The sequence below is a fragment of the Nestor notabilis genome, unplaced genomic scaffold (genome assembly GCF_000696875.1).
Source record: "Nestor notabilis isolate BGI_N333 unplaced genomic scaffold, ASM69687v1 scaffold33507, whole genome shotgun sequence".
In the NCBI taxonomy this organism is placed as follows: Eukaryota; Metazoa; Chordata; class Aves; order Psittaciformes; family Psittacidae; genus Nestor; species Nestor notabilis.
Genome location: NW_009937454.1, coordinates 8,022 through 31,339, shown reverse-complemented (window position 1 = coordinate 31,339; position 23,318 = coordinate 8,022). Strand labels below are relative to the sequence as shown.

Genomic DNA, 23,318 nt, shown 5'->3' with positions numbered 1-23,318 from the left:
CTAGTGCAAGTGTGGCAGCCCAACAGGCTGAAATACAGGAAGAAGCTGAAGCAGGTCCTGCCAGAAGCTGCCCTGGCACTGGGGTGCTGGACCTCCCAACACCCAGGTAGGGCCTGAAGCACAGAAGTCACCAGTCCGTTCCACTCCAGCCCTGGTTTGCTGTCTCTGTGTACCAGTAAAGACTCCTGACAGGAGCAATTTATGACTCTCTGACCACACCGTGAGGAGGACTGAGTTTTTCAGATGCTGCCCATGAAGTTCATCTACCACTTGTTTGTAGCTGCTGTAACAAGACACTAGATAATAAATTTTAAAAAACCATATTACAGCCATGTTCTTTCAAACTGAAAATCTAGCTGGCTCGGTAACAAATCCAAATGCTCTATACTACTTTGAAAGCTTAAACTCAAGTGTTTCACATCCCCAAAGTTAAGACACTTTTTCTGTGTCATACTAGAGAAGTTACCACACTGTTCACCAAGAAGGTGCATTCCTTTCATACTCACAAACCAGTATCAACTGTTTCTCATTTCTGTAATTCCTATGATTTAAGGGCCAGGCTAAAAAATTCTATTGTTCGAGGGCTTTTATATCAGGGCTTTTTTTTTGGCTTTTTTTTCCTGATTTTTATATAAACAAAAAAGAAGAAACAAAAATACTATCATGAAGTCAAAAGTCAAACCAAGTTAAAAGACAAAGAAAAAGAATTCATACTTCACGTCTATCCCCTATCAGCCATCTCTTATAAGGCTTATGATGCTTACACAGTTTGCTGTTGGTTAGAGTACTGTATTGTTTTATATAGGAGCACACGAAAGCCAGTTTTAGTCAAAAAGTTTTTCTATCCCCATATCAAGTTTTATCATGTAAAAAAACCAAATGTTAAATTCACTAAAGTCCTGCAGACAAGACTCTGCCCGTGAATAATCCTCAAGCCTGCAGAGCACAGAACTGCTGAAACACGGCCAGTATATGGTGGTCCAGTTCAGCTGTAAACAGGAGGTTCTCTAGGGTAACCATGTATTGCTGGATGATCTGGTGATGCTGGCAGATAAAAAAAAAAACAAAACACATTTAATTTGTATTTATATAAGAACAAGCAGAGAGGTTAAGACATGTAAGAATCACAGGTCAAATGTCTTCATCGAAGTTGTTAAGCGTTTCCACAGTGCAGTAGCCACTGACAAGGCAAGTGTGATGCTGAGCCACACTGACTGCGAGAAAAAAGCAATCGTGGAAATCCTTTTTGAAGAGCAAACCGTAGCTCTTCTTTCCTGGATCCTGAATTGTGCACAGGATCCCATGCAACTGCAGAGGTTCCTAAGAAAATCTTGATACTTGCTTTCCACTGGAGGCAGACCTACTACCCATGAAGGGCTCAGCTCAGAGGGGGACTACAAAACCAATCCCATTCCTCTACAGGAATTCTGCTGCTCATACAGGTGTAATTTTATATTCCTATCACTTTCACGCAGCCACTTGTGCTCGCTATCCGATTTAAGACAGAGCCAAGAATTCAAAAATGACCTCTGAAAAATACTTATGCATCTTATTAGGCGGAATTCTGCAACACTTTAATCCACTTACATAAAAGACATATATTTTGGCGTCCTAGTTTGCTCACCACTTTGCCCTTACTATGAACACACAGTCAAGAGGAAGTCTGCGAAATTCCTAATCACATCTCGGTATCTTTTTGCAGCGTGCTGACAGTGTGGGAACTGATCAAGAACCAGTTTCTCCACCAATCTGTGTGAGAGACGTGGCCAGAGGCAGAGTCACGTCCTTGCCCCACACCAGCCTTCAGAGCAGAGTGCTACTGCCACCTACTGCTGCTCCCGGGCGCCGCGCACTGCTCCAGACATGGCGCTTTTGGATCGGCACCCCCCAGCCCGCAGCCCTCCACACACCTACCTGTAGGAAGATCTGTTGCAACCTCTCTATACAACTCTTGTACCAGGGTGTGAACACGTCAATTCCACCCGTCTCGCAGCGCACCAAGTGCTCAGTTAACAGCATAATGAAACGCTGCATCAGAGGGAAAAGAAAAGAAACAAACCTTATTCTTGTAAAATGAAAGAGGGACTCTAACCTCAGCTAAGAGGATCCAGGGGACAGTGGATTTGACAGCAATGTGAAAATAATTATCTTTAAGTATTTTGCTTAGCTAACACTGAATTTAAGCAACTACAATCTAGTTACCTTCTGGTTGTTCAGGAAACTGTACAATAGCAGAACTCCCTGATCCCAAGCACTGGAAACTGAGCAGATCCTGCTCAGAAGCAGTCTTTGCAAGGGGATGGTCTGGACTGGTTCTAACCCATAGTAAATCCTTCAACCCTTTCCTATATTCTTACTCCAAAAAGATGCCCAAGATACCAATGACGCCAAAAGCTTATAAATCCCGTGTGGGATTGGGAGTGGGAACTGTGTGCCCATCACCTGGAAGATAACAAGGAAGAGATTCTTCTGCTCGCTCTGGGCTGACTCTACTTTTTCCTGCAGGCGCTCTATCTGCTCTTCCAGGGGCCCATCCTCCCGATCGCTGCTGCGGTCATCGTCGTCATCGTCATCATCACTGTCTCGCTGTAAGGGACAACAACACAGGACTAACCAAGCAACCTGGCTACCTGTGGGAACTGTTAATGCCCTAAGGTTCCATGTGTGAAACGGTCTGCAGAGCAACTTAAGAGCAGCAGCAGCTGCTCTGCAGCTTGGGTAAGTATTGTATTTTGAAGGACATTTACTTTGAATATAATTCAGGGAAGAAATCCGAAAGGAAAAATGCCAATTTGGGAAAGTCCTGGGAAAAAAACCGACAACCAAGATTTCAGAAAAACCAAGCTTAAAGATTCATCGGTCCTTTATTTAGTGGAAACGCAGTAAAAGGTAATACCCCTGCTGACTTTATCATTACCAGATAATGAACAGCTTTAGAAAAGAAATCTGGCATAGATTTTTTAAATTGTGCCTACTGTAGCAGGGCAGGCAATTAATTCAATGAACAGTTCTGAGATCTCAGGGCTCCACAAAGTAAAACGCTCTGTGCAAGAACTCAGATGAATCTGGCTGGTTAGCACTGACAACAAGAGTGTAGCCCATGGTGTTCAAGTGGGGACTCCCTATATGCATGATCAAAGAGATGCTCTCAGACTACAAAGGGTCAGCATGGAAACCAAACTACTAACTAGGAACATGACATTTCTCATTGTCTTGAAACTAAAGCAAAACTACAACAAAAATACAAAGTACACGGCGGTACCAGACGTGGGAGCTCAGGTAACAAAGTCTTACACAGGATTACAAGGGATATAGGAGGAAAGGCAGAATCTTATGGATTATGGTACATAAAGTTATTTAGTCTCATAGGATTGTTTCTGTGCAAAAATCCCCACAAATTAACAGCTCAAAAGTTCAAATATTTGTCACGTGTAATGTGTGACAAATCTAAGGCCACATCTTCACTTCCCTATGCACAGCACATACAACTCACAATCAAAAAAGATAGTTACAGTTCTTAATCAGCATGAAAATAGAAATAACCTACCAGAGTAAGTGAGAATTTAACTGTATTCTCTCTATAGAAACTTGCTTTTTCCCCATCTAGAGAGGTTTCCTGAACTCAAAATGCTAAAGGATCAATAGGACCTAAGAGAAGCATGTTAGCCTTGGACTCAATCCATAGTAGGGCAATCCAATTCATGCTGCGGACATCAAAACTTGACGGCTTACTTCCTCTAGAAGGAATGGTCATGCTGCAGAACTACTCACTGTTGCATACAAATGCTTCTTCCTGGCACGACAGTAATTTAGAGTACTCAGTAATAAAGAGCTGCAGCAAGAGACAAGTACAGACATGAAAACACTGGTGTATTTGTTTAGAGATGCCAGGGAAGCATTTTGCCTCACTGTAAGATCAATGACTACATCTAGGTCTTCAGTAATCACAGGCATTTATTAACTGCTGATCAATGTGGATTGAGGATGCAAGCAACTAGGATGGCTGTTGCTGGGAGTGAAGGAATGAAGGGGCTGGGATGAACTGACACTGGCAAACTCTGAGGTATTAGTGACCTCTCAACAGAAACTTCTCGGAAAAAGACTGACTTGTGCAGGTTTCTTCAAAACCCATCACCAGCCTCAATGCCATGTGCCATCAACTTTGTTCAAAGTTCTGGAGCTAGCTAAGAGTTTATGCGGGCAACCATTCCCACAGACCACATACAAACATGGAAATTCTCTCCTGCTCTCTGCAACTCTCGACATGTTTGTAAACTGACTTCCTTCTATCACAACTAAGCACTGCATTCAGCCAAGCTTCCTTAAGTCCTGTCTTTTGCAGCTGCCACAGAAGGTGCTCTCTCACCCCATTTTACTGCCCCACTTCGGAGAACTGTACACCACAGCAGCTGCTTGCTCATCTATTTATTGTATATAGTAACCCAGATCACACAACGGTATTCAGAAAATTAAGGTGGAAGAAGGAAGAGACAGTTGCCAGTGCCAGAATACAGCAGCATCCATAGGAAGCACAGGAACAGCCAACTTTTCAATAGCAAATAGCTATTTCAGTGCACTTCTGCATAGAAGCCATAAGAGTACTCTTCAACTATTATTTGTAACTGTTCTTATTGTCATCTAATAGGGTAATTGGAATCGAGATTATAAGGCAAGTGGAAAACATGCTTGTATTGAAAGAGACACTTGCAAGAGAGCACTTGAGCAGAGCAAATGAATTCCACTAAAGATTTTACCAGGTTATTGCTACCATCAGAAAATGCATGCAGTTTTCGATGTCTTAGGGCTACAGGTGACCACATCTGCCAACATGCTTCCTGATAAACATATATATTCAATCCTTCTCAAACTCAACTACATGCACCGGTCTGACAGCAGGCAGTTTTGTATAACTGAGTTTTAAATAATGCAAACGTACAAACAAATTACTCACTCTTTTGTGCTGCCTGGCCAATCTTGCCTTAGTCTCCTCCAGTTCTTTGTGAATCTTCAGAACGTGCTTATTCATCTTACGAATTGTGGAATGCAGGATCTCCCAGATATAAAACCTACGAAAGACATAAAGCTCAAAACACTACTCTTAAAACCCAACTCTGAGAAAGAAAATTGAAAGTAGATTCTTAGAGGAGAATGTAGCTGAGGGAATTTAAAAAATTCAGATGATACTTAAACATCTACTAGACTAAGCGAACACTCAACACACAGGAATGTGTGCAATGTAAAAAAGCTTAACTGAAATTTCTTTATCCATTTTTTGCAGTACAATTCCAAGCCAGCACTGTATTTCATACATACGCTGCAAGACTACCAACACCAAATTCTGCCATTCTCAATCGTGGTACAAGCTACACACCTCCACCAAAGACCAGGACCACACTAAGCTAGCAGCTAGGTAACACACAGCAACAGACTTTGTCTAGAAATAGTGCAAGAATGTTGCTAGCATGTGATTTTGCAAGTAGTCTCTAAGCCTGCCAAAGCAGAACAACCCTGGAACTGTCACATAAACATTCATATCCCAACTCAGAAAGGAAAATGCTAAAGTATGTATTTTGTAGAAGGAACAAAATCTTTAATTGTACCTTTTCCTTCTATTGCTCAGCTTTCACAGGCTGAACTATGTATTGGCCACTTAAAATAGTAATTCAGAGACAAGTAACACTCCAAGACAAATTCTTGTTACCTAGTGAAATCATGTGCAAGCTCTGAAGAGAAGATCCAGTTTGCTACTGCAGCACAGTCAACAATTTGTGTCCGAATCATCTTGTCCACAAGCACAGCAATCATCTATATTTTGAGAAAGACATTGCAGACACAATCTATGTAAAACAGTCCAGCCTCTGATAAAACCAGAGACTGATTGATGCAACTCTACATAGGTAGTATTACTGGGTGATTTCAAATACTTTAGGAAGCTGGTTAGTCTAGCCTAAAGCTGCTCAAATTAGGGAATCTATATTAGCTTACATAAAGCATTCTAACAACCTCTTCTACTTCTTGTGAAAGTAACGTATTTTGTTAGCACACATACTTCCATATAAAAGCAAAGTACAAGCATCAGTGGGAAGTGAGGTCTTAAGAGACACAGTCCTAGTACTTGACATCAAAGTACTCAAACCAGAGCATATCTACCTGTCAGATCATGGTATCGAAGGAGCTACTGTTAGCCTGCTCTCCTTGAAGTGCAACAGCCTTCAAATGTAACAGTAAGCTCTTCTCTACAGGACCCACTCATTTCAGGACAGAGCCAGCGCTGTGCAGTCAATGGAAGCTCTTACTTGGTACAGGCACTGTCGTGATGCTGGGGGTTGCAAGCAATCTAGCAGGCTACTGCAGAGGGGAGCTACTGACTAAAGCAGTTGCAAGCTGTTCAGAAAAAAGGCTTATCTTGGTTACTGATGGGATTGAATGCCACGGTATCTAAGAACCACAGCCTGCACTGTATTTATCCTTACAACCACCCATTGTCAAATAAGGAAGTGTAACAAAGCTCCTTTTAAGGAAGGAAAATTAAAATAACTGAATGAATCATACAGAAGACTCAGCACTCAACTTTCAAGTCCCAGGATAGCATCCTATGCTCTATTTTTCTTTCTGTATTGCCAGGAAGATTTTCTGATTACCTAGCCTCGTTTTCCAAGACACACAGGCCCAGGATTTTGAGAAAACACTTCAGTGTTAAAAGTTTCTCTTTAAGAAGTCACCCTCACAACCTTGCTGGTCCAGGGACTACCAATTATCTATTGCTAAATCACTATCTGCAGCATAGATCACGCATTAGCACTGTATGTCATGTAAATACAGCTGATACTCTGAACCACATCAGAGGATATTCCCACAGACATGGCAGCAGGGTGAGCAGCATGAAAACGGACTCTGGACAAGTGCCCTGCTGTCCAGGCACCATTACTTCTCTGTGCTAGGGAGATTGTGGACTAAAAAATAAAAGGCTTGAGCAGAAGCAAAAGATAGAACTGCAATAAATGCAAGAGAGGAAAATTTAAGTTCCATGATCAAGTGGAAAAGCCTTCACGACTTTTGAACTCGGTATTTTTGAAACTATCTTTACTTAATCAAAAAAATCAAACCCAGATAAACATCCATATTAGAAACCTCCACCTCAGTTTGGTCATGCTGCAATACAAAGGAACAAAAAGGAAGAGGATATGGATATCTGATTGCAGTAATGTAATTTCTTCTGATCCAGTTAAATGGCACTAAAAAGTAGGTCAGACTGTAACTGTCACATTTTCAAGGTCAAAAAATTGGGCAGAAAGTTTAATATATTTGAAAAAATCCTGCTTTTTCAATATTTTTAGTGTACTTAGAAGAGAGGTGACATCTCACATAGCTATCTTCTAGGTGCCCAGGTTTTCCCATAGGGAATGGGTCATAGGTCCAGTAGCAGATGCAAGGACTACCTGTTGTCCTCAGAAGCATTGCCTCCAAAAGCCTGGACTATGCATCTGTGAGGTACAGTCCACTTTAAAGCAGAATAAAGCGCAATACAAACACACCAGTAAGGAATACATGAAATAATTAGTGCAGGCAAATTCATCTTGAGTTCCTTATCGATTTCTATTTATAGAAGAATGACAGCTGAGGGAGAAAACAAATGCTGTGAAGAAACTGAACAGCTTAAACAATCGAGGCATTTTTCATCAGTATTTCAGGGTATTATTTCCTCTGGCTCAAGAATGAACATAACCATGGCACTGTCAGACTGATCTGTTCTGAACAGCCAATGACTGCAGCTCCACTCCCTCTGCTAACACACAACAGTGACTCCAACATGAGCTTTGTGGAATAACTGTATGGCTTTCACCAGCAATTAAAAGGACAAAAAAAAAAAAAAAAAAAAAAAAAAAAAAAAAAAAAAAAAAAAAAATCCCTAAACCCCCCCAGCTTTCCACATTTCTAAGAATGTTTCCTACTTTTGATGTAAGATCTAATTCTTAATTTGATCTACATATCTATAGTGTTTTTCAGTCTTGAACAGAAACATGGCTTTACCAGAAGCTATTCTCTCGTATGACAAACAGTGCAATACAAATCCAAGTTAGAATGACAGCCTTTGCCCTCCCACCATGAACTCTGAGGATGAGGAGGCCTCAGTGATGGTTATATTTTATGTCCAGCCTTCATTTCAGGCACCAGCAACAACAGTAAATACAATTTAAATAAAATCTGAACTTTCCTCCAAATAAAGTGACAATAGACAAGTTAATTTTAAAGGATATAAAGCAAAATATAAGGGTTTTTATTAAATATGACCACTGTGAGTTGGAACTTAAAAGGATTCTTGACATTGTGACCTCTTACCTGTGGATGATTCTTCCAAACCTCATATACAACCCTCAGAACATGGAGTTTGCCCTCATCACTTTCAGCAAGCGTTTTGAAGACTTCATGAAACCTTTTAATATATGGAAGTAGTCAGTGGAGGGCTTGGGATTAGGTCAGAAGAGCAGCAGACACAATCCAGGTGGTTCAGATAGTAAACAAAAATTCTTCTGGCCTATCTGCAGCAATTCTTGAACAACTGCTCCTTGGAAAATATAACCATCCTGAGCTACAAAAGGCTACAAAGACATGACAGCTCTGCTCCTAAAGGCAACTTAAATAAATCTTAGTGGTGAACCTACTCCCTGAGGCTGGGCTACATTTCTGATACTCTGAGAAGCAGGAGGCACTTTCATGCTCTCTGTGCTTATCTATACACAGCTGGAGCAAAATTTGCTGCCTTTTCAGCCTTAGACCTTCCTCTTGATATGTGTTTCTGTAACTTTATACACTTATCCAGTCTGCCTCTTTCTGAAGGAAATGCTTCTAAAAGCCTCTATTTTAGCAGTTACACTGACTGCTACACAGCATTCATAACCCAGATTACTGTAATACAAAGCGCAAGAGGCTCTTTTTGATCTCACGGCTGCCACTGTTGGCATGCAACAGTGAAAATACTGTGGCTTTAAGTATTCATATTACCCTGCCTCTTACACTACTGATTGAAGGTTACTACCTACAGCATTTTATCAACATTTCCTCTATAAAGCTCCCAGGTACAGGTTTTGTAATAGTTTTACGTATCTTTAAGGACAGACAGAAAAATAATTAAGATGCACGTGACTACCTGTCATGTACTGAGGCCATTTAAAAGCAACCCCAAAACACAGAGGCTTAAAACCAAGTTATTTTATCTCATTTTGCTAAAAAAGGTAGCAAAATTCTCACAGTAAATTAAGTTAAAGATATGCTTTAAGGGATGCACTCTCTGTGCTCTGGTAGATAGAAGTTTACAGCAGACTGCTTTGAAGTTTCATGTTTTCCTTTTTCTTTCTTCACTTTTTATACATACATAACTGTTCTAGAGTCATATTCACAGTACAAGGTATTGTGGTGGGAGCTACCCAGTTATTTGAATGTAAGGATAAGCCCTTGTTCCGCACCATAATCAGCAAATGAGTAATTCTAATATGAAGTAATGTTCCAAACCTGTCTTATTTGTTTGATTTACATCATGTGTCTGTAAGGTACGCATTTCTGTTGATTTCATTCACATCTACAACTTAGGAGTTATACTACCATTCCTTCAGTAAGCAGTATCATTCTTCTCCTAATCATATTGCATTGAGGAGGCACCTAAAACATTGCTGAAGCCTGCATTACAGTTTTTTATCATGCTGTCAGAATTAAACAGCCCCAAAAGAATGCACATATTACACTTACTTTGCCAGAGCACTGAAGGAATGGCTGAAAGACTTTGCAGCTAGATGGAGCAGAGTCTGAACAAAAACTTCTATTTTCAGAGGGTTGAAGGAAAATCCTTCATCTGCAAGGATTTAAAATTAAAACTTTAAGTACTTCAACAAAAGCGTAAGTTAGCTGTAGAGATAACTTATGGTTTTAACTCATTTTACAAAAAAGTTTCATCAAAAGGGTTTTGCAAGCCTGAGCAAAAGGCTAGTATAGAGTTTCCAAAATGTGCAGTTCTTCAGACTCCCATTTTGCCATGGAGAAAATGCACAGAAAGAATTCCAGGACAGTGAAGAAACCATCAGAGACACAGCTAGCCTCTCATGGTATAACAGCACTGATGGACAGCAGCAGAGAAAGACAGGAAAGGAAACCGCAGAGTTATGCATCAAGCGGAAGGCCTGGCAGACCATAAAAAAGGGAGAGTGGATGAGGAGAGGGGAAGATGAGGATGATTAGAATACAGAGGCTGGATACTTCATGACAGGGGAGAAGGGTCCAGCAAGTGTGAACAGCAAATATGGATACTAGGGTGAGTGGTGCCAAGTCCCCTTCTATAGCCTAAGGTACCTGGCAGGAGGGAGAGCACACTTTGGTGGGTGATGCCTAAAGCAAATCAGGAAACGTGACAGTGGATCCCAGGGGAAAAAAAAACAACAAACCAAAACCAGATTGTTGCTGCTTTCCGCTTGTATGACAGAACATGCGCAAATATTACAGAAATATCAAAGCCATCCCCATTGTGTAGACCACAGAATCATAGAATAAGTTAGGATTGGAAAGGAACTTAAGATCATCTAGTTCTAATCCCCCTGCCATGGGAAGGGACCCCTCCCGCTAGACCAAGACTCCATCCAACCTGGCCTTGAACACTACCAGGGATGGAGCATTTACCACTTCTTTGGGCAACCTGTTCCAGTCACTTCCTAATTCTCTGTCTTGCACTCCCCTTCTCACTCCCTAAAACAAATGCATTTTAGGAATCAGTGCTGTCTGTAGCTGCAAAGCTAGAAAGAACGTGAGTGGAGTCCCATCATGAGTTTATAGCCACAGAAGGCCACAGCCAGCAGGTTGGCTATCTTACCCACTGTGGGTCTACACCAAGGGAGGGAAGCTCTCAGGATGGGGTACAAGCACTGAATCTGAGGAGTGGTGACAACAGCATCAACTGTCCTCTGTTGCTGAAGGCAAAGGAAGTGTTAAATTCTTTCATGCTACCTCTGTAAATGATCACAAGAAAACACACCTCAAGCATCATGTTGCCTATGTTAAGAAAAACAGGCCTGTCTCTGGATGCAAGATGTTTACAAAACCCCCTAACAATGGTGTATTATTTCCATTTACAGATAAATTGAAACCAACTATTAGAAGGAAAAGCATACAGTTCTGTTAACCACCACACACATAACTCCCCAAAGGATGGCAGTCTACACACAAAACAAATTACAACCTGCCAAAGCCTAGCAGCGTATATCTTACCATCATCATCGTCCTGGTTTGGATTAGGCACATCTTTTAAAATGCTGAAGATTTCATCATTACTGGCCTTGTTTTTAATTGCAATTGTTAGACAGAGCGCCACAGTATATCCAGGAAGAGACCCTAAACAAAAGCAAAGAGGTCAAAAGTATGTAGAAGGCAAGCGAGTATTTTTAACATCAGCTTGCGCCTCAGAGAAACAAGTACACTTCCCACCTACACCTAAGATTAGCTGTGTTGAGTATCATTGTCCACATCACTCAACACGTTTCCTTGTCTGCACTATTTAATTCACATTTAATACATAACCTTGAGCAGAGTATTTACAGCTGAGCTCAACTAATCACTCTAAAGCTCTACTCCATATGCCACGAATTCCCTAAAAATACAACACTTCCTTGGTTGTTCTCACTGTATCTTTGATGATAACACTTTTACACTTAGGATTGTCTTTTCACTCAGTAATAAAAGGAGTAATAAGGTATCTCTCTACCTCAAGCTTTACATCATCTGCTGCCTCTGTATACTTCACTAAACCAAGTTCACTGGTAAAATCTTCTACTGTTTCATGAAGTTCAAAAAATAAACTCACATTATCACTTCATATGCTGACTTTCGCACAGTACTGTTTTAGACTTCTCACAAACCGTGCTGTATACCACCACAGCCACCTCAGCAAGAGTAACTTCAGGTGTCTGGATTTTCTTTTCTTCATGAAGTAACCAAGGTGATTACATTACAGAGATTCAGGCTTAATATATATTAATTGCTCATGTGAAGCATATTTACGCATACAGAAATCATGCATATTAATTTCAGCTGTATCCCTCTTTATGACAACTGATATTAGTGTAAACATAGTGCACTCCCTTGCTCTGAAACACTATTTTCAACTTGACCCCTCAGTAACTTTCATACTTACTATTACTTTCATCTCCATATTTGTAAATGCACACTGGATTAGCAGGACTGAGGACAGAAAAGCTTGCAGGAACAATGTCTATTATTCGCTGGTGGTAGGACAGTCTGCAAATAACAAGTTCCACAGCAGTAGAATTAAAATGGGAGTAACACTAAGACTAATTTTAAAGTGACTGTGTTATGTTTTTCCTATATTTAACTTTCATAGATCAGTAACAGAATGGTAGTTTCTGCTGGGTAGCAGGAGCTTAGGTAAACCAAACTTACTAGTAGATGCTTTCTATTTCAAGTCTGTGACGCTGGAGTTTCATCCTCATACAGTTAATTCAGGTTGTGAAAAGATTTAGAGGCTGCCTAGTAGGATATTTTATGCAAAAGTTGAAGATGCAATGCAGAAAACTAGTAAGGCATTGGTATTCAAAGCAGTAAAAATACTAAACTGGACGTCTTCATTTTACTTTCCAGCTTATTTCACTTCCACGAAGGCTTAATTTTGCTACCAGAGTTTTTAATGGAAGAGTGCCACAGAAAAAATGCATTTGCTTTTGCAAGCACAAGACTTTCACACTTTCTATACTGAATTAACTGAAAACAGGATGAATGTTTTCATATAGGATGCTGAACAACACAGGTTTTTTTGAACATTTTGCTCTCTTTCCTATATCACTCTATCTCAACGATTTTAAGTCCATCCCTGATTGTGTACTCTTGTTCTGTGTCAGGTGTTTGTTTTGTTTGCTTGGAGGGGAGTTGGTTCTTTAAGGTCAATGAACATCAGAGGCACCTAGAATAATCAAGTTATCAGTTTTTAGTAGAACTGATGATCTGTTCCCTCCATTTCCGCAAAGGCTGAGTACTTTCCAGGAACATTGCCTGAACTCTATTTCTTTCCATGCCTATGGTGAAGCATGTCATTATGTAACCACAGGTGTGCGTACCTTGAATATGTAGCTCACTATTGTCTGCTCCACCTGTTAATTCCTCTCTCTGAAGTACTGTCCTAAGCATCCTACAGCAGGTAAACCAGATTAAAATCATACCAGCAACACACCCACCTCCTAACTGAAACTGAATTGCAAGAACAGATGTGCCTAATACAAGCCAAATTAAAAGGAATCTGACAGGATACATAGAATCATAGAATGGTTTGGGTTGGAAAGGACCTTAAGATCATCCAGTTCCAACCCCCTGCCATGAGCAGGGACACCACACACTAAACCATGTCGCCCAAGGCTCTGTCCAACCTGGCCTTCAACACTGACAGGGATGGAGCATTCACAACTTCCTTGGGCAACCCATTCCAGTGCCTCACCACCCTCGCTGTAAAGAACTTCTTCATTGTATCTAATCTAAACTTCCCCTGTTTAAGTTCAAACCCTTTCCCCCTTGTCCTATCACTATTCAGAAATAAACAAACAAAAAAATCAAACTGCCTTGAATCCAACTATCAAAAGATCTTACTTACCGCATGCATTTTTCCAAAACCTCTCTCACAAATTTGGGTTTGGGCTTCTCAAGGTCCTGAGTAAGACAATCTGACCTATCAAAGGACAGAACGCAATAGCTTTTAATAAAACAATTTTACTTTAGTTTCTTTTTGGCTAATAATTTTCTAATAGGTACAAACCAATCATGATCTAAGGACAACTGCAGGGCTTGACAGTTTTAGAGCGTAGGCAATTGTAAGACAATGAGGTAAGTTTATGACTATTTTCTTATTGGCCATTAGTATTCTTGAAATCTCTGTGTCTGTGGTATGTATTTTCAGGTAGCTTCCCTTCCCCGACCAGATTAAAAATAATTTGTGCTTATGGTTACCTGGCTTTCCCTCTCCTTAAGAAACCTCATGTGATTTCATACTCTCTTCCTCCCTCACAGGAATTTTTGAACTTATGGCTGATTACAAACACATTTCAGATGAAGAAAAGCCTCAAATACAGTCACTTGTGAGATCTGTGCAATATGGCCGCTTGTGAGCGAGACCCACAGAAGCACTGCCATCAAGGAACATCCAGGCAAAGAAAATTCAGTTCTTTGAAGACTGCTGCCTGGTCAGTCAGCATGAATGTATACTAGGACAGCCAGCAAGCACTTAACTCCACAAGAGGACAACACAAGAAACTGAAGTAAAGCCACAAAAATGTTATCACAAAAAGAGTTGCACTCCCCCTCCACCAGGACACTGGCAGATCAGCTACAGAAAGCATGAATGGTAGCAGGCTGTGGAAGTTAAGTAGGGAGGACTTAACTCCGAGGTGATGTCTCTTTCTACATGGTGCCTGGAATGGAAAGCTCAGGGGAACCTCTGGTTAGACACTGATGGAGTCCAGGGAGCTCCTGCTAGAGATGCAAGTTCATGATTTGGCATGGTAAGAATGGATGGTAGGGCCAGCTCTGACAGAACTTCAGGTGCTAGGATTTGGCAGGAGGGAGAGAGATCACAAGGTCTCAAGGATAAAGGTTATAATGAAGGTTTAGGGTAGGACAGGGAGCAAGATTACAGTATGAATATAGGAAACGAGTCAGGGCAAACTATTGAAAGTAAACTGGGGAGTCATTTTAGAAAATATGCCAGCAACTGACTAAGGGTGTGGGACAAAGTAAAGAAATAACATTACTGCTTCCCCTATTTAGTGAACATTTACACAATTTACCACAAAGTTTACCAGGGACAATACAGTGACTAAAGAGATTATCAAGATAATCTACCACTGAGTGGTGGTGAACAGATTAAGAAAGGTATCTGTTGAAGAGCTGTAGGAAAGCAATTAATAGGGCCACTACGCTGTGATACTTCCTGAATAAGCATGTAATTTTAAGGTTTTTGCAGTATCAGGTTCGAATCAAAAGGAGAGAAACTTACCAATCTTCCCAGCTCCAACGGAACTGAAAGTTGCTCAAGTGGTGAGAAAACCAGTTAATAAATCTTTATTAAAAGAAAAAGAAAGCTCCATTAAACATCAGAAGAGCAGGAAAACCTGTTGAGATTTTCTTACAAATGCATTCTACTTTTCAAAGGTAAATATAAACTCTAAAGCTATTACAGCATTAAACAAGCATTTATGTTGACAATCAAAAGACTGGGTTCAGAGAGTCAGAAAGAAGCTTTTATGAGTAAATAGCCTGTCGTGTCCTGATCATACAAAGATACGACCTATTAAACTAACAATTAAAACGTAAACTTACTGTGAATATGCTGCTTCAGCTTTTTGGGTGAGTAGTTAACAGCCCTCCTACACAATGCAGACCTCACTTAAAGCAAAAAATCATCACTACTCTCCTCTTCTGGTGGCAAATACACCATTAACTGCACTCCAAACCTCCTCCGAGATCAGTAAGGAGCAGGCATAGTACTACATAGGAGTACTATGGGACTATGAACAACCTTGAACACAGAGAAGGTGTCACTAATCTCAACTGTCCTGTACAGACAGCTAGACTTGTGACCTCTGGGGGTGTGCTGCTGGGAGGAAGTGGCAAACAGTCAGTCCTTCACCCTTCTCTTCAGATTTCTCAAAGCTAGAGCCCAGAAAGCATTTTGAATAGCACCAGTAAGTTCTAACAAGGATTTCTGACTACCTTGTCTCCCAAACACATTTACCTGTCCACACATGTTGTATTCATTGTATCCAAACGCATGTACAGCATTTCAGTAGCCTGTGCAAGCTGGAAGTTTCTTATTAAGGTTCACAGAAAAGAACTAGATAAGACAGATGTTGTTCCTTTCACTTTTTTAATAGAATGTTATCTTTCTTTTTTTTTTTTTACTGAAAGGTCCCTTGGTCAACACCAAAATCAGGTAAATCACAGTAAATCCTCAGTGGTGGGAGCAGCATATTATGATAACCCCAGTCTGCTTTTCTTCCATTATTGCAACAAGACTGTCGTCTTCTTCCACAGAAGGCCAGAATTTGCACCACACAACAAGCAAAAATGCAGATATGAAAAAACACCAACAGCCTTATGGAGTAGTTCTGTGATCTCACCTTCATAGGCTGCTGCTGCTGCTTTTCCACATGCAATCTGTGATCCCCGCTGAAGGCTTGAGAGAGTACGTCTACACTCACTTTACCCAACAAGGCCTTTATCCTCCTTACGGTGTCGCTATTAACATAAAAAACTTTCTGCATGGTTGTCTGCCCAATTCTACAAAGCGACTTAGCTCTAATCATTGAGATTTTGTGAGTGGTATCATGAAGTAGAATGAAATTTGGGCATGAAATTACCAGTAGACAAACATGTGTTAACTGCCCTCCATTCTCAGCCTGTCACTTGATCCAAGACAATGATCGAACATGATCTAAATGGCAGCAAAGTAGGGACAATGTAATAGCCAGAATTAGATGGGAGTCATGCCTCCTTCCTCAGCATTTGGCCTCTGAGAGAGGAATACTCACACAATTTTTAGAACAAAACATCAAGCCAGTCATTTACTTTCTTTCTGAGCCTTTAATGTGTCTGTGACTGTGCCATACATTGCCCAGACTTATCTAGGCTGCAGTGACGAACAGGAGTTTTGTATTTTATGCCCTCACCAAGACAGCAGTTCTTGGGAATGTCAGAAGAAGTACCAGAACACCATCCAGAAAGCTGAAGAGTCTTGCCCGCTTGGCAAGTCTAGTCCTATGCTAAGTGGGACATGCTGTTCTTTCACATGGGTGTTATAGGCAGAGTTTTATGCTCCTGCTGTAAAATACTAACACTGCCAGTATTTGTTGCTATCCCACTATCTACAGAACAAACAAAATAAAAACTGCATTTTATAAATGCTCTTCAGCAGCACAGAAAGGATACAACTTGTGGCAAGGAGCCAGGCTGAAGCTTGCAGAGTTCAATCAGGAGCGTTGTGTACATGACTTCAATGTGTGGTGGAGATGGAAGCTGAAACAACTCTGCAAATATTACCTGTAGGAGAGGAAGGCACAGAATGAGAGCGTGGCCCAACATGGCCTGCACAATCATCAACTTTGGCCATCTATCTTAAACAACTAAATACCCCAAAAATATCCTGTCAAATGCATGTTCCAGGAAGAAGGGAGAGAAACTTGTCAACACAATGGTAACCCTTCACTGTACTAACACCATCGACTCTAACAGCCCTTATCATTTCATACTAACACACCAGCAGCATTATTCATATGTCTAACAAATACACCATGTAACTGTAGAAATGGGCATATTTATAATATTACCTACTGCAGTGCTACCATGGTCTGAGAAAAGCAGAAATCGTCTTGATCTCAGTAAGTAATAAACATATCAAATGAAGCTAAGCATGTACTATGAAAGACTATTTACATTAAAATTACATCTCTATCTTTTCCATCATATTCTCTTTTCTCCTACACAAAAACCTTACATAAGTAAAGCCACAACTCTCAACTGTAAACTACAACCAGCATCTCACGCAACAAAAATTTATGCTCGGTACCCCTTGGTAGAGGATCCTTCTAAGAAAACTGAAAACAATCCTGCAGTCAGCATTCGTGGTTTTATTTTCAAGTTTGCCTGTAATAACAGCATGCCAATCTTTGAGGGCTACGGAATTAGCCCTCAATATCATTGTACAACATCAGTCTCTGAGTTCATCTTATTTCGCATGCCATTCTTAACTAGATTTAAAATACAACAAACGATTCCATTATGGTTGGTCAATTTCCTCCTTAAACTTCTAAATAAACACAGAAGAAATGAAGCTTAAATAAATAAGCTTTAGAAGATCTTACTATAAGAAATCAACATCCATTTATAGACTCCACAAACAGCACATGAAAACACATTGAATGGAACTTGTTATTTTAAGGAAGGACTTACAAGCATGAAGAGACTATAAGAAGCTGAAGAACCTTTCCATGACAGTATTACTTGGCATTTATAGACTCCACAAACAGCACATGAAAAACACATTGACTAGAACTTGTTATTTTAAGGAAGGACTTACAAGCATGAAGAGACTATAAGAAGCTGGAGAACCTTTCCATGACAGTATTACTTGGACATACTGTTAAGACAAATAGGGGAGGCCCTCTTAAGTAGAATACTAGGTAAAAACCTGCTCCTTTTCTCAAGATAGGAAATAACAACTGGTTGAGCAGTCATTATCTGTTGAGATACTGCATAAAAGTGTATTTATGATATTCATCACATGTTCATTATCAAATGTTCAGATTGTTTCAAACTGGCACACCATACTTTGTGAAAATAACAAGGCCAAAGAAAGACCAGAACACTGATGAGCTGAATGTCTGAGCTCTGACAACTGCAAGTTGTACCAAAAGCTGTAGGAGCACAACAAACCAATGGTGCTGCCCAGGCATTCTTTGTTCACAGCTACTAAGAAATACCCATGTTCCATTCAATAAGAAGCAACTGAGAGAAAGGTACCACATTTCAGTGTTTTGCACAGATTCTGGGTAGCACGGAGCATTCTGTGCTCAGCTTGACAAACTACAACGTGGAGCCTCAGGGACCCCAAAAGCAGGCACGCTTGGGAAGGTACTGACAACCACTTTCAGGCTACATTTACTTCTACTTAAGCGGTATGTTCTGAACCTTAAGTAACACTTCCCTTTATTTGTTAGACCATATTGTTTCCACAGTTCTACAGACTTACTGAAAAGTTTGTGGAATTCCAGATTAAACTGATAAACTCTTGTTGAAAGCAGTGTATCACCAATGTGACTGTCAAGAGAGACCTTACAAGGGAGCGGTAACATGAACAGAAGCCTGAAAAAAGCATGCTAAGCCTAAAAAACTCTGGAGCTTCATTAAAATTAAGCAGTCATAGACAAGTAATGAAATTAATATTCTAAATTACCTCAAAATTACAAGAAAAGGGAAATCATTGCAATAATAGTCAAAGAACTTGTACAGCCACAGAATCATAGAATCACAGAAAAGTTTGGGTTGGAAAGGACTTTAAGATCATCCAGTTCCAACGCCCCTGCCATGGGCAGAGACCATCTTGCCCTTCTTTACAGTAATTTCACCTACACAAACCTTCAAGTTTCTAAAGAATTTCCAAGGCATCTAGGTAATTTATTTCATCAGGAACTGCAGTAACTGTTTGTTGGCATTAGTGTACAGCTGAGCATAAAGCACATAGCCACATAGGCATATACAGCATCTTAAGATACTGAAGATAAGACCAGTGAATATACCTCTATCTTTAAGCAGAAAATTTTTGTTAATTTTAAGATTCCTGTGCTCTGAAAGCACAAAAAGAACAAGTTGATCCAAGGTAACAAAACTTTACAGCATTCAGAATATTTGACATTTTGGTGCCAAGAGGAATTCTCAATTCCACTTTTATCAAGATAAATCTTCCACATAAGGTTATTTCTTGTTATAATTAGCTCTGAAATACCTACTTAGTTACTTCTTCAAAAAGCCTTTATATGACAAGTTGTCATTATAACTGAAATCTCTTATCCCGTTAACTTTTGATGGAAATTAATGAAATCTTGTACAGCTCTGCATGTTGAAAACAGGCCCCTTCAAAGGAGGCAGCAAAAGAAAACCTATGCTGCAATTCTGATACACATTACAGGTATTTAAAATTCTCTAACATGGAAGATGCCCCAGAGGAAACACCACGATTTCACATTGTCCTGGGTTCAGCTACAGCAGTCATTTTTTCTCCTTCTTAGTAGCTGGTGCAGTGCTGTGTTTTTGACTTTCAGTCTGGGAACAACGCTGATAACACCGATGTTTTTAGTTGTTGCTAAGTAATGTTTACTCTGACCAAGGACTTTCTCAGTCTCATGCTTTGCCAGAGAGGAGGGGAAGCCAGGAGGAAGCAGAGGCAGGACACCTGACCCAAACTGGCCAAAGGGGTATTCCATACCACAGCACGTCATGCCCAGTATATAAACTGGGGAGAGTTACCCGGAAGGCCCAGATCGCTGCTCGGGTCGGGCTGGGTATCGGTCGGCGGGTGGTGAGCGGTTGTGTCCTTTTCCCTTGTTATTCCTCTTATCATTATTACTGGTAGCAGTAGTGGTTTGTATTATACCTTAGTTACTGGAGAGCTGTTATCTCAACTCGTGGGAGTTACATTCCTTCGATTCTCCTCCCCATCCCTCCGGGAGCGGGGGGAGGAAGGAAAAGGGGGGGAGTGAGCGAGCGGCTGCGTGGTTCCAAGTTGCCGGCTGGGTTTGAACCACGACACACATCAACGTCTTTCCAGGGCTAGCAGAACAACATCATTTAGAAGATCCAAACATAAAATCATGCAGAACAGCTGAGTCTGCCTGGAATCATTTAATCAACAGCCCCTTCCTAAAGCAGCACCACCAAGAGCAGGTTGCTCAGGGCTGTGTCCTCTTAAGTTTTGAACTTCTCAAAGGATAGAGCCTCCACAACTTCTCTAGGAAAACTCTTCCAGTGTTTAATGATCTTCTCAGTAAAAGAAGATTTTCCCTATGTGTCCTGGGTTCAGCTGTAACAGTTATTCTCCTCCTTCCTAGTAGCTAGTGCAGTGCTGTGCTTTGGCTTTAGTATAAGAACAATACACCAATGTCTTAGTTGTTGCTAGGCAATGCTTAACCCAATCAAGGACTTTTCAGTCTCAAGCTCTGCCATGAGGAGGGGCACAAGAAGCCGGGAGGAAGCAGAGACAGGACACCTGACCCAAACTGGCCAAAGGGCTATTCCATACCACAGCACGTCATGCCCAGTACAGAAACTGGGGGGAGTTATGCGGAAGGCCCAGATCACTGCTCGGGTCGGGCTGGGTATCGATTGGTGGGTGGTGAGCAATTGTATCCTCCCCTCTTGTTATTTCCCTTATCATTATTATCATTGGTGGTAGCAGTAGTGGTTTTGTATTATACCTTAGTTACTGGACTGCTCGTAGGGTTTACATTCTTTTGATTCTCCTCCCCATCCCTCCAGGGGCTGGGGGGAAAGAAGTGGGGGAGTGAGCGAGCGGCTGCGTGGTGCTGAGTTATCAGCTGGGCTTAAACCACAACACTATGTTTAAATGGAGTTTCATGTATTTCAGTTTGTGTCCATTTTCTCTTGTATTTTAATTAATATTCTTTTTAACTAAAAATGAATTAAATTTTGCCATCTCTTAGACTGAACCATACATTAGAACCATCACATGTAAAGCTTTAGAAGTTTGAGAAAGGCCACAGCCTTGTACTTGACCAAACCTCCCATGCAGTGAGTTAAAGTTGCAACAAAAAGCATCAAACTTTCAACTGTATATAACCCACTCATTTAAAAGCCATTTATTAATTTCAACAATGTCCTGTTGATTCCCCCCAAGTCTAACTGTAATTTAAGGGACTTATCAAGGAACTAACTGGGACACACTACTTGTGAAATAACTGAGCTACAAAAGAGGTTATGTATAAAATCCATACCTCTACGATGTGGTAGTTCAAGGGGATCTTGTTATTGCCTGGATAGCTCAACAGCTGTGCAGCACTGCAAAACCATAGATAGAAAGTTAGCTCGGAACATAATACAGCGATGTGATGTAAAGATGAAGTAACAGTTACAGAAAATGCATAACTCTGGGCAAGAGTTCAGACAAAAGCAGCACAAATCCCAATCCTTCCAAAGTCTATTCATCAATCCACAGAACACTTAAAACAGAAGCAACACAAGAACACTGCAAGCAGCACAATGAGCATCGCCTGAAGTATGACTTGTAATGATTTATTTTATCTCTATGCAGTTACATCACTTGAACACTGTTCTGCTATGCAAAATAGTTTTGCATTGTCATGGTGATCTGCAATTATGACATGGATATATTAAAAAGAAAAAAAAAACCAAAACCCCAAACAACTGATGCTCTGAATGACTTGAAAGCACAATTAAGCTAATAGATTATAAAAGAAACTCACAGGCTTCAAGTGATTCACCTTTTTAATCAGCTCATTATCACCTATCATTATTACAAAGCAAACAAATGTTACTTCCTTGATTTTACTGCTACCTCTGGCAAATCTTGCATCTTCTTCTAGTCTTCTACTCTCTTCTGAGACCTAACAAAGGCTATCCCAGTAACTTCAACAACCCTTAATTCCTCATTTCTGCCAAATCAGCCAGCTATAACAAAAAAAACTATCATATGCCACCACCAAAAACATTGTTTCTGCCCATTTTTTGTCGTACTATAAGCAGTTTGGTGGTTTTCATTTGGAAGCATAACCCAGCCAATTACCTGTGGCAAATCACCTCAGTTATTGATTACCCGTATCAGATACTGCTGAGGCAGAAATGAAGCGCCCTGACCGTTCCCTGGCGCAGCTGAATTCAAACTAACAAAATCTGCTGGCCCTGCAATGACTCCCCAGAGAGTGCTCAATTATGTCTGCTGTGTAACCCCAAAGAGATGAATGCAACAGGAAGAGTCGGAAGCAGAAGTGTGTTCATAAACACCGGTGCAGTCAGCTGCAAGGCACCACCTCAAGCCTTGCTGTGCCCCAACAAATGAGCTGATTCACAATTCCATGAAGCATAATACAACCACACTCTCCACAGTGCTCCCATGAATAAGGTGTGCCTGCATATCTTTTTCAGCACAACCTATATTGTCAAGGAACTCCTTCTCAAGCAGTCACTGTCATCATACAAACTTTCCATTACCTGGATATTATTGGATATTCCAGATAACATTTTTAATACAGTTAAATGCAATAAATCAAGATTCCTCAAATGTTCTAGAAAATGTTTACTCTTGAGCCCCTGTCTAACCAGTGCAGGACTCCGGATATCCCTGATGGCACCAAATCCATGGTAGCATATGAAAAGTGCCAAGGCCCCATAGTGCTAAGCTGTTCTTACCAAGTCTTTCTCTCCTTCCAGTGGGATTTGATGATGCAGTGAAGGTTCTCTTCTATCACAAACCGTTCAACAGAGTGGCTGCCAGGCATGACAGGGCCCTGGGAAAAAAGAATTAAGACTCACGAAAGATCACTGTTCATACAGTGGTACTACAGGTAGCAAGCTGTACTACATACATTTACAGCTAGAAAAAATAGCCCAACTTCCACACAAATACAGTGAGGTCTCGGCTGAGGACTGAAAAGCTGGTGTGACACAGTTCTACAGATAGTTGTTTAAAACAAAATGAATACTAGGACTCATTACAAAAAGAAATGGGTCAAAATTAGGTATCGTAAGTTCAT

General features: G+C 40.7%; 1 protein-coding gene across 1 annotated transcript in view; it reads right to left on the bottom strand.

Moving 5' to 3' along the window:
• Positions 1 to 814: 814 nt before the first annotated feature.
• The window catches only part of NCBP1 (nuclear cap binding protein subunit 1, 80kDa), a 30,220-nt gene continuing 7,716 nt past the window's right edge, over positions 815 to 23,318 (bottom strand). The window contains exons 8-22 of the mRNA XM_010018837.1: positions 22,975 to 23,072; positions 21,543 to 21,606; positions 16,966 to 17,076; positions 15,773 to 15,837; positions 15,035 to 15,097; positions 13,637 to 13,711; positions 12,173 to 12,276; positions 11,251 to 11,373; positions 9,745 to 9,847; positions 8,341 to 8,434; positions 5,702 to 5,805; positions 4,952 to 5,066; positions 2,443 to 2,586; positions 1,915 to 2,028; positions 815 to 1,044 (exon numbers count right to left, since the gene is read on the bottom strand). Of these exons, the coding sequence (XP_010017139.1) occupies positions 931 to 1,044; positions 1,915 to 2,028; positions 2,443 to 2,586; positions 4,952 to 5,066; positions 5,702 to 5,805; positions 8,341 to 8,434; positions 9,745 to 9,847; positions 11,251 to 11,373; positions 12,173 to 12,276; positions 13,637 to 13,711; positions 15,035 to 15,097; positions 15,773 to 15,837; positions 16,966 to 17,076; positions 21,543 to 21,606; positions 22,975 to 23,072 (1,491 nt within the window). The 3' untranslated portion in view covers positions 815 to 930. The remainder of the gene's footprint in view (positions 1,045 to 1,914; positions 2,029 to 2,442; positions 2,587 to 4,951; positions 5,067 to 5,701; positions 5,806 to 8,340; positions 8,435 to 9,744; positions 9,848 to 11,250; positions 11,374 to 12,172; positions 12,277 to 13,636; positions 13,712 to 15,034; positions 15,098 to 15,772; positions 15,838 to 16,965; positions 17,077 to 21,542; positions 21,607 to 22,974; positions 23,073 to 23,318) is intronic.